The 12,327-nt window shown below is 40.0% G+C and overlaps 1 protein-coding gene across 1 annotated transcript in view; it reads left to right on the top strand.

The window, feature by feature from the left end:
• LOC136866250 (heme transporter FLVCR2) overlaps positions 1-11,742 on the top strand; it is a 191,550-nt gene extending 179,808 nt beyond the window's left edge. Inside the window, exon 8 of the mRNA XM_067143046.2 lies at positions 8,510-11,742. Within this exon, the coding sequence (XP_066999147.2) occupies positions 8,510-8,816 (307 nt within the window). The 3' untranslated portion in view covers positions 8,817-11,742. The remainder of the gene's footprint in view (positions 1-8,509) is intronic.
• Positions 11,743-12,327: the final 585 nt, after the last annotated feature.

Genomic DNA, 12,327 nt, shown 5'->3' with positions numbered 1-12,327 from the left:
AAATCCATTCCTTGCTCCGAAACGGTTTAAAGTACGAAGACAAAATTCCACATAGCGGCATATGTTTTAAATCCTAGGTGTGAAATAGGAAATATTTTTAAACGTTCCACCCCTAAAGTGTTAAATGAGGTTAGCTTCGTAAACGAAATTATTCATCCCTCAAAAAACCGTTTGACGTACAAAGTTGTAATTTTACGAGAAGGCCATTCTTTTATGCCCTAGGTGTAAGATATCGTATACTTCAAAATATTTCTCTCTCACCGGGCGAGTTGGCCGTGCGCGTAGAGGCGCGCGGCTGTGAGCTTGCATCCGGGAGATAGTAGGTTCGAATCCCACTATCGGCAGCCCTGAAAATGGTTTTCCGTGGTTTCCCATTTTCACACCAGGCAAATGCTGGGGCTGTACCTTAATTAAGGCCACGGCCGCTTCCTTCCAACTCCTAGGCCTTTCCTATCCCATCGTCGCCATAAGACCTATCTGTGTCGGTGCGACGTAAAGCCCCTAGCAAAAAAAAAATATTTCTCCCTTAAGGGGTTTAGATGGTGGTTGATTCTCAAAACCACAATATCCATTCTTCCGAAACTGTTTCAAGCACAAACAATTTGGTTATGAACGGTGGTTTCGAAGTCCATGATGTTAATAAATATTTAAAAACATTCAACCGTCAAAAAGTTACGTACAAAATCTAAATTTCACAGGTTGGTCGCTGTTACATCATAGATGTTAAATAAGATAGGGTTTCAAACATTCAAATTCTTCCGCGTGGGGTTCAAGCGAGTGTTAAATCATAAAATAAATAATAATTACCCCCAAAACCATTTGACGTACGAATAGGGAACATGCATGATCCGGGGTTTTAATTATAAATATGCTAATCTGATTCAAAATTGCATGCAGAATTCAAAAATGTGATCAGAATGTACAAATAATAACTCCAAATATGATAAAAATCTACGAAAATGTCACGTCACGCAAGTACGCGATCTCATTGGCCTGACGTCATCGTACAGGTTGACTAAATTAGCAGACGAAATAACACATAGTGTGCTGTGAGAAGCAGGATACACTTCGCGTATTTCTACTTTACGTTAGTGTCTAGTATGGTTAAATTCGAGGTCTATACATTGGATAATAATCTGAGTGGTATATTTTAGACTTAAAATGAATCCTGCGCAGACAGCGAGGCAGAAAACTTATAAATGGTGTAGAGTTCCGATGTGCAATAGCACTTCGCATACCATACCAAACAAGTTGTTTATAAACGTTCCAAAGACGCTAAAACTAGGAAGAAATGGATTTTGGCGAGCTGGAGAAATGCTGGTGATATATCGGAAAAGTCTACAGTTTATTTTTTTGGAAGATTTTAACGTAAGATGAATTTGTTTGAATTTTCAAATCACTTTTCCATGTCAGCTGTTCTAGTGGTAAAACTTTAAATTTTAATGTATGATGCTTTATTTACATGCTTCAATTACATCTTGGAATATGAAAGTAATAAACAGTGCATTAAATAGGCTAATGCTGATTATTAAAGTATTCTCCAAACCTAACCTATGTTTTGGGTGATCCATGTCAAGATAATAAATCAAAGGGGTTATGAACCATTTTGACAGCTCTAATTCTACCAATATATCTTGGCATGGGACAGTTATGTATGTCTTTATTGAAGAGCTTAATTGGTAAAGAAATTTAGGCTATATCTAAATACTCTATAATGTAACAAAGAATAGGCGTGTACATCATGAAAGGAAACAACTTGAATTTAACAAATGTATAACTCTACACAAAACCAATGCTTGTCTGTTGGGGTCTTATAAGTTAACAATGCTCAATTATAATAATTATCATAATATTAATGAAATAAATAACATAATTGCACACAGGTGAAAATAGTGATGTAGGTGTTTAAAATATTATCCAACTTAGCCTAAGTTTTAGGTTATACAAGCCAAGTCAATAAACCGAAGGGTAAAAATACCGCGCGAGTTGGCCGTGCGGTTAGGAGCGCGCAGCTGTGAGCTCGCATCCGGGAGATAGTGGGTTTTGAACCCCACTGCCGGCAGCCCTGAAGATGGTTTTCTGTGGTTTCCCATTTTCACACCAGGCAAATGCTGAGGCTGTACCTAAGGCCACGGCCGCTTTGTTCCCATTCCTAGGCCTTTCCTGTCCCATCGTCGCCATAAGACCTATATGTGACGGTGTGACGTAAAGCAAACAGCAAAAAAAAAAAAAAAAAAAAAAAAAGTCACAGCACCCAAAGACATTCCTATATTGAGCGACTAAAATGTCACCAGGACACTTTTCTTTCCTGATATGCTCAGCTTGTTAAAAGCCAAATGTAATTAATGTTACTGGCTTCACGCCCCGCTAACTACTTCTACGAATTCGGAGACGCCGATGTGCAGGAATTTAGTCCTGCAGGAGTTATTTTACGTGCCAGTAAATCTACCGACACGAGGCTGATGTATTTGAGCACCTTCACCTACCACCGGAATGAACCAGGATCGAACCTGCCAAGTTGGGGTCAGAAGGCCAGCACCTCAACAGTCTGAACCACTCAGCCCGACTTGTGAAAACTAGATGAAGTCATATTTATCTTTATCATGTTTAACTTTTTCCCTCCACAAAGATATTTAATTCTCTTTCATGGGCCCCGGAAGTGGGTAGGCCAGTTGTCCCAACCATAAATATTTTTTTTTTTTGGGAATGATAGATTATAGCCCTATAGTACTATGATCTTTCTTTCTTTCCTTCTTTCTTTCTTTCTTAATCAGTTTATCCTTCAGGGTTGGTTTTCTCTCGGACTCAGCGAGGGATTTCACCTCTACCACTTCAAGGGCAGTGTCCTGGAACGTGAGACTTTGAGTATGGTGATGAAACTGGTGAGGAGGGCCATTACCTCGCCCAGGCGGCTTCACCTGCTATGCTCAACAGGGGCCTTGTTGGAGGATGGGAGGATCGGAAGGGATAGACAAGGAAGAGGGAAGGAAACGGCCGTGGCCTTAGGTGCCTGGAGGAGAAGTAGGAAAATACGAAAAACCACTTCGAGGATGGCTGAGGTGGGATTCGAAACCCTTCTACTCAGCTGACCTCCCGAGGCTGAGTAGACCCCGTTCCAGCCCTCATACTATTTGTTTTCAACTTTCATGGCAGAGCCGGGAATCGAAACCGGGCCTCCGGGAGTGGCACACATTAACCACTACACCACAGAAGCGGACTAGTACTATAATGCTACCTATATATTTATGTTTTTGGCTGAAATCCGATTTCTTACTTTACTAATGCTGAAAGCCCGAAAATGTAATGTTATTCTTTAATAGGGGAATCAGTCTAGATGGAAATGTTGAAAGTGATGTGATATCTATCCAGGTTCGTTGTTATCCTAATACTATGGGTTACAATACATTGCACGTATATAAAAGACGCCACTTACAAACTTGCTTGTTATCCGCGAATTTCTGCGGCCACAAAAGTCACTATTTTTCAAGAATGATGACATTTACACATGATAGATTGTCTGATTGTGCTGTTTTGAACCTTTCTTCTGTCATTTTGAAGTTATTCGCGATCATGAATAATAAACAATCGGCTTTTAGCAACGGCTGATGCACAACGGCTGGTAGAGCTGCATGCGGTACTGGATTGTGACGTCACAGCGCGCCGCTTACGTCAGAGGCCGTTTCACTCGCCTTGCGGAAAGGCACTATTATATTTTTTTTTAATGGTAGAAAACAAGGCAACATACCACAATGTAATACGTTTACGTACTATTTCATTTGTGTACTTTTCAAAAAAAATATTTTTGAAAATGATGCATGTTCCCAATTGAGGGCGTATTTTACAGGCTCGGCTGACAGAGGACTCTCCAAAATGTAAAATAACTTTCAGTTCCTTGCTAGTAGGCTGTGTACCAAAACGCTATGGTGTCTTTCTCGTAGGAAGGCACTTCACTCAGCGTCATAGAAGCTTACAATGTGAGGCGTGCTTCTGGTCACATTCCTTTTGCTAAAAAATCTTCTAGCCCGCCAGGGGGCCGTGGTCCTTAAACGCGTCACGTCTACACCATGGTTAGCCGGTTCAAGTCTTGTTGCTAGCCGGCAGGGTAAGAGACGGGGTGTATACAATTGTTTAATAATCGAATTCTGTACCAAAAGCCTGGATTCAATTCCAAACCTTTCCGCAGTGCTCATATGGAGTGATGTCCGACTCGTTGGCTGAATGGTCAGCGTACTGGCCTTCGATTCAGAGGGTCCCGGGTTCGATTCCCGGCCGGGTCGGGGATTTTAACCTTCATTGGTTAATTCCAATGACCCCGGGGTTGGGTGTAAATGCTGTCCCCAGCATCCCTCCAACTCACACACCACACATAACACTATCCTCCACCACAATAACATTCAGTTACCTACACATGGCAGATGCCGCCCACCCTCATCGGAGGGTCTGCCTTACAAGGGCTGCACTCGGCTAGAAATAGCCACACGGAAGAAAAAGAAAAAATATGGAGTGATGATGATTCGTCCGCCGGATAGAGACATTAAGTCTTAAGCAGACCCCTTGGTGTTGTTCGTCGAGAGTAGGCTATCTGCTGACACCCTCTCCCTACCTCATTAAAAATCATAATCATCATTCCACATCCAGACGCGTAGGATGCCCATGGGCAGGACTTGCACCAGGCGAGCCGAACATGTCCTCGAACACTCGCGGCACTAGAAGCTTCACGATAAATAAATAACAATATTCTCAGTAACGAATAGTATTACTGTTGCAAATGTTGTTCTTGAATATTATTAATGTATCTCTATACTAGCCGGATTTAACGAGTATTTTATCAGTTGTTTGCTTTACTAACAAGCAAAAAGACCGACGGACTGTTTCGGAGGCACGGCCGCAAAGTTTATGGCGTGGAATACTTCTTTCTGACATATATGAAGCAGACAGAATTAGACGTAACAACAATATTTATTGAATATGATTTTAACATTGCAGATTAGTCTATTGTTCAGTGGATGGTACTTCAGAAAATGAGGAAGAGGAACGTTGGAGCACGGCCTTGTTGACGACAGGCATTTGGCAGGAGAAGTAGCTCACGTAAGGCACAAATTCGTTCGGCATTTTGCGAACGAAGGTGAGGGTATTGTCCAGCGCAGTCGGTGTCCGAGTGAACACAGGATATCAACTGAATCCAACAGTTACCGATTGTAGCAAGGGTCACTGTTCAAATCTGCCATCATGACAGTAGGTATTTTTGTATCGGATTTTATGTCGGTGGTGAAGTTCGAAGTTAGGCTCACCGTCCAGTAGCTCTTCGGCTACACATGTCTTCCACATAGTTCACTATTTTCGGAGTGCAATAAGAGTAGCACGCCTGCGGCTGTCGTGGCAGCGGCGCGTTGTGGTTTCGGGTAGGTGATGCGCTTTGTAAATTCTTATTTCGTGATTGGCTGCGCTGCGGAAACACAGTGTTTGTGACTCGATTCAAAACGTCACCTTGTAGCGACCAAGTCAGTGAGATATTATTCATGGGAGCAGCTACTATTGGGCCCACGACAGTTGAAGTCTGACATTTGAGTGGCGAAAGCAGTAACTACGAAGTACAATGCGTTGTCATAGTTACCTCAATCTGCGGCATATCACCCTTTCATACAACTATATTGGCCTAATGCAATTCAGTACACTTTAACCCGTTCCTAAGCTCGTGCTAATAATTCCGGCATTTAAGACAGACCACGTCATTGCCGATAGATTTGAGATTTCATATTCACTAAACTGACAATAACTTCAACAAATGCACATGTTAAATAGAGAATAGAACTGTACAACTATCCATCGATTAACTTACAAAAAAATAAACTAACAAGGAAAATAATATTCAGGAAACAAACACGTAAATAATTACATAAACCAGCATTAACTAACACAGCTAACACAGTACTACTCCGAATAATATCACAAAAGTGATTGGGAGCAAGCCAACCCACGTGGCGATAGCATCCTTAATGTGGCATCTCTGTTATCGTTGCCATAGCGACAGACCATTTTCGAGTAGCGTTAGTCATTTTTTCTCGCCGGTGGCGCTAAACGTCAGGCATCAACTCTTGTGGGCCCAACTATAAAGGAATCACTTTACACTCATCCATCCAAGCTTCGGAGACGGCTAGATACTGTCAAACAACGCCGCCCGACGCGCGTCCTCTACTCGGACCTGGTCATCCTTCACGAGTTGCTGGTGTCAAGGCTGGTTTGGGAGAGTTCCCCGGCAACTGCTTTGTCATTCACAGCTGATTCTTCGTCCATAGTCTCCACAGGCGTGATAGAAGTGCTGGGCGCAAGGATCGTCGACAGCCTGAAAATAATTTCTCATTTTAACATCAGGCAAATGCTGGAACTGTACCTTAATTAAGGCCACGGTCGCTATTTTCCCAAGCCTACCCTTTTTCTATCCTGACGTCGCCGGAAAACTATCAGTGTTAGTGCGACGTTTGATAGCAAACGTTTTTAATGTTTTCTAAAGATAGACTCCTTTTTTTTTTGCTAGGGGCTTTACGTCGCACCGACACAGATAGGTCTTATGGCGACGATGGGATAGGAAAGGCCAAGGAGTTGGAAGGAAGCGGCCGTTGCCTTAATTAACGTACAGCCCCAGCATTTGCCTGGTGTGAAAATGGGAAACCACGGAAAACCATCATCAGGGCTGCCGATAGTGGGATTCGAACCTACTATCTCCCGGATGCAAGCTCACAGCCGCGCGCCTCTACGCGCACGGCCAACTCGCCCGGTAGATAGACTCCTGCGAGCAAGTGCTCATTGAAGGTAGCAATAAGCACGTGGTATATAAGTGATATCAAATTATATAAATGCAATATAAAATGATCAATAGTGACAATATAGTAACAAAACAAATTAAGGTACAGATCTAGGTTAATGTAATTTAACATAACTCCTTATTTAAGAAATACCTTTTTATGTCAACTTTCATTTTTATGGGTGCCCGCCTGCTGGCCATGATGGTTAAGGCATCAAGTCTGTATGCATCTGACACCGTAGTTAACCGGTTCGAGTTCCGCTGGTAGATAAACGTTTACCATAAAAATGTTGGCCGGCAGGCTAGGAGAGATGATGGAATACAATTACTAATCACTAGATGCGTGCCAAAAGCCTGGATTCAATTCAAAACATCACCGCAGTCTTCAACGGAATGATGGCGTATGATCTATTGATACTGATTCGTCCGTCGAATGGAGACATTAAGCCTTGAGCAGACCCCTTGGTTTTATTCGACCGGAGTAAATTAATCGCCGACACCTCTCTCTATCATATTATTATTAGCATCCTACATCCAGACGCGCGGGGCGTCAAAGGACATGCACCAGGCGAGCCGAACATGTCTTCGGAGATTTCCGGCACTAAAATCCATACTATAAATAAATAAATAAATAAATAAATAAATAAATAAATAAATAAATAAATAAATAAATAAATAAATAAATAAATATTGATTGATTGTTTTATTTATTTCATATATACGTTTAGGTAATTCATTGTATAGTTTTGGCAACTTGTGATTGAAACTATTTATTCCATATTTTATTGATTTTCTTGACTGAAGATGTATTCTATTATAGTTCTATTTTCTTTTGGTATTGTAGTTATGAACATCAGCATTACAAATTAATTTTATGTAAGTCCTACCTGTGTACCACTTCCAAATGAAGATGATAGAATTACATTGGATGGTTTGATCAACTTTGAGGATATTAGTATGCAAAAAAAAAAAAATGGTTCTAACGCAACAGCCAAGGTTATGGAGGTTTCTAAATGCTCTGTTTTGTAGGACGTGAAGTTGTTGCAAGAGTTGTTTTTTTGCACCAAGTGACAACCATGTATTGAAAATGATAATGGATCATTGAATGATAAATATTCTTGAGAGAGGTAGAAGTGGAATAGCATACATAATCTCTGCATGACACCAGTATGTGAAGAAATGTTCTTTATGATATAATTAATGTGAGAATCCCAATTAACTGAGTGTCAATTATCAATCCCAGAAGTAAATTCAGTCATCTTGGTAAGTTGTACATATTTTGTCTGTAATACTTTACACCTACCAATATGAACAGAATGCGTATAAAAAATAATATGCTTCGTTTTATTTAAATTAATAATGCATTATCATTGAACCAGATGTCAAGTATCTCAAGACTATACATAATACCATCCTGTAAATCCTTCACTGTCTCTATGTTATAAAATAGATTAATGTCATCAGCAAATAATGTTAGTTTACATTTTAGATCTAGTTTCCCTATATCATTAATAACATCAGAAACAGTATTGGTCCAAGAACAGACCCCTGGCGCACTCCTACCTTCACATGTTTTAAGGAACTCAGCATTTTTAATTCATCCGTTAATTAATAAGCTATAAGAAAATATAGAGAAGAGTTGCAGTTTTACGTTCTCCACTGTTTCGAGAGACTTAGATGGTTTTTTTTGTATGTGTGTGTTCGCAGGGCTTTCACAGGCGCCTTCATGCCAGTGGGATTTGAGTTCGCTTCTGAATTGACGTATCCAGAAACGGAGAGTACAACAGCTGGAGTGATGGTAGCAGCGTCGCAGGTCCTGGGCGTGCTGGTGACCATGGGATACGCGTGTCTTATGGACCTGACAGGCGACGTGTGGGCTAACGTGACTCTAGCTGGTATCTTGGTGCTGGGGATTCTCTTCACAGTCCTTATTCCGCCCCGTCTCAGGAGACAGGCTGCCCACGCTGCCGCGCTCAAAGAGGTCGACGATGTCACAACAGCCATCAATGCGTGACCACACAGCATCCTCCAAATTGAGCCAAAAGTTAATCTTACTAGGATCAGAGCAAGTGAACTGCTTGCTGCCGAATGGGAGAACTGTGTGTTACTGTGTATCGCATCCATTGCAGCGATTTTCGAGGGCTGTACGTTCCTTGAAGGATTTTACCACTCTGGGCTAACAGAGCTATTTCAGTATAAATGTTAACAAGAAAGGCAGCTGTTCTGAATATAATTCTTCCCACCATTACCGGAGACAGAATTGACTCACACTCTTCTGTGATACATTTTGAATCTCACTACGTATTAAGAAACGTTTTCTGAAGGTAGAATTATATAATAAGGTGTATCCCACATTGACAAGGGTAGATCAGGCAATCAGTGTGATACTCTATAACAAGAATATGTCTACGATTGCTGTTTGGATCTTGATTGTATGCTTTGAGCTGCTAGAAGGGAGGGTATACTGTATTAGAGGCTGTGATGATGTCCTATAATGTTCTAGAGAGCACCAAAAATGAATCTTGCTCACTCACCAACTATCTCCGACAAGCTCTCTGTTACGGCACATTTCCCCCTGTGGGTGGGGGCGGTAGAACAACACCCACGGTATCCCCTACCTGTAGTAAGAGGCGACTAAAAGGGCCACCAAGGCCTCTGACCTTTAGAGCGTGCGGTGGCGACCACGGGACCCTTAGCTGAATCCTGGCATTGCCTCCACTTTTGCCAGGCTCCTCACTTTCATCTATCCTATCCGACCTTCCTTGGTCAACTCCTGTTCTTTTCCGACCCCGACGCTATTAGGTTTGCGAGGGCTAGGGATCTTTCATTTTCACGCCCTTCGTGGCCCTTGCCTTTCTTTGGCCGATACCTTCATGTTACGAAGTGTCGGATCCTTCCCTTTTTTTCTCTCTGAGTGGTGTTATATAAAGGATGGTTGCCCAGTTGTACTTCCTCTTAAAACAAAAATCACCAACACCACCTTACTGCGCTCAGTAAAATATTTCTTACGCGCTAATCATTCAAGAGTCAGGAGAACGTTATATTTCCTAAGAACATAAAACAGAAATATAACAGGGAACACATTAAACGAGCTAATGTTACTGTTGTGTGAATTTCGAAACCTAAAATTCATGTCTTCCCGGCACGCTAATAGGTAGTGAGATACGAGTGAAGCTCACAGATACCCGAGGTGAGACTTACATGGTATCTTCCACTTACATTGCGTCAGTCCTTGTTATGAAACATATTTCATTAGTAAAAACACGTTCAACAACATTAGTTATTATAAGCAATCTCTTAACAAAAGTAAAGTAAATATCTACAGGAAGAAAAAGCTTCCCGTGCCATACTTCTCCACCCTTTAGTAAATCGTGTTATCAATGACCATACTTTTGCCATAATAACTTGGTCGTCAGTGTACTGTATATACTGCATTTGCTTTTCAAGACCTGTTCATGTATCGCAGGACATCTCTCTAAAAGCGTCAAACGTGTTATTCATTATGATTTAAATCCAGCATCATAGTGTGTCTGCTGGGTATATTATCGTAAATAGGCCTATCTCTATTTGTTAAAAAAATAGCAATATGAAGTAATAATTGTCGATGAGTAATGAAAATTAATGTAATTGACCATTAATTTATCAGAAGAAAGAAAGTGATTGTTTTAAGATCGACTCATTATGAAGATATCTGGGCTAGATCCGCAGTTCCCATTGTAGAAATCTAGAATTAACTGAAAGGCAGAAATTCAGTTGATCGCACAGCATACGTGGCGGCGTTATGATTCACCACATTTCCAGGCGATGTAATTTGGTCTTTAGATAAAGTTCGTTGAGATATTGAAGAGTAATTTGACACTTATTTTGTTCTATGGTCTTTCAAACACAAGATATCTACTTAATATTAATAATAGACTACCCCGATGGGTTTTTATATCATAGGCTTCATAAATGTATTTTAAAGTTTCTTATGTTTCTTGGTTATGCAAATGTTCATCCAAAAATATTTGGAACGTAATACCTCATATTGTTCATTAAATTATCTTGTATATTGTTGCATTTATTTTTCAAACAATAGCTTTATTCAAATAATACATTACGTTAAAATATCAAATATCACAAGACTTTTTATACTATAGGCTCTGTGCTATAATGATTGTTTATTTAAAATGTGAACATACATTCTGAATTCGTAAATTTGATTACGAGAATTTAAGCTATGTATTAAGTTATATTATTTTTAAGATGTTTTATGACTCAAATTAACATATTTAATTCAGTATGTTTTAGCCATACATTATCCGGGGGTTTCTTATAAGAACCTACAAGTCTGTTTTTGGGAATGTAATATGATTTTGTTCTCGTTTCGTGAATGGTTCTGTTTTGGAAAGAATTGATTCATACACACCTTGAACTAATCTTCCAACAAGAATGAAGTAATAGTAACTTGTGTTGTTGAATGGTTGTAATTTATGTTGTGTTATGATAAAAAAAGTTTCATGATTGAATTTGATATATGATTTGAGCCTAAAATATAACTTTGATACCTACTATCCATATGAAAAGTATCATCATACTCTGAAATGTTTGAAGTTAAGATATTCTGTTCCATGAAAATGTAATATCTTTTGAACTCATAGGGTTCTCGAGATTACCCTCTCAACTACAACAAGTAAGAGTGTTACGGTCCCACTATTTACGCTGACTTGAGAGGTGTCATGAAATTGACGAAGGAAGTATTAAAGTACTAGTCTCAAAGACTAATAATGTACTGACAGTTTCTATAAAACAGACTATCGCTGTAAATTCCATTATAAATATATCACTTATGCTACAGCACCACTTTCTGTGGATGCAAAGGTCATTTCTCCTATGGAGAAATCAGTCGGGCTGGCCCCGACCGATATATGTATTAATTGTATAAAATAAAGGAAATAAAGAAAAATGAATTGTTATATGGTTCAATTTCCCCCTCTTATGTTGCTCCCAAACACTGAAGTAAGTACTGGCATTGCTGAAGGACCAAATTAGTTAAATTGTAAACAACTTTTCCAGTTAATCGTTCAAAAACCTAGTGCAGTCATTCTGGGTTCACACAGAATGGTTGCTAGTGGGGTACGCTGGACACTTTTTAGAAGCCGGTTTTAATATCTCCATGACAAGTGTGCAGTTAGAGAGATAGGGAAGAAAGTATAGGGGTGGCAGGCTTTGATGATGTTGTTATCAGTCATTGAGCTAAGGAAAGCATTTAGCGATCTCATATTATTGACAAAAAATCTATAATGCTATTTTCTTATGGCGATATAGGCCACCTATGACAGCTGATGGTGGATCTCGTGAGGATAAAACTAGTCTTCGTGCTAAATACACAACATAGCCAGCATATGATATGTAGTTCAACAATTTGCACTGACTTCTGAAGTGGTAGAGGCAATATTTTCAAATAATAATAATAATGTTATTGGCTTTACGCCCCACGAACTACTTTTTAGATTTTCAGAGACGCTGAGATGCTGGAATTTTGT

The sequence above is a fragment of the Anabrus simplex genome, chromosome 3, assembly GCF_040414725.1.
Source record: "Anabrus simplex isolate iqAnaSimp1 chromosome 3, ASM4041472v1, whole genome shotgun sequence".
Classification (NCBI taxonomy): Eukaryota; Metazoa; Arthropoda; class Insecta; order Orthoptera; family Tettigoniidae; genus Anabrus; species Anabrus simplex.
This window is presented reverse-complemented; position numbering and strand designations above follow the sequence as displayed.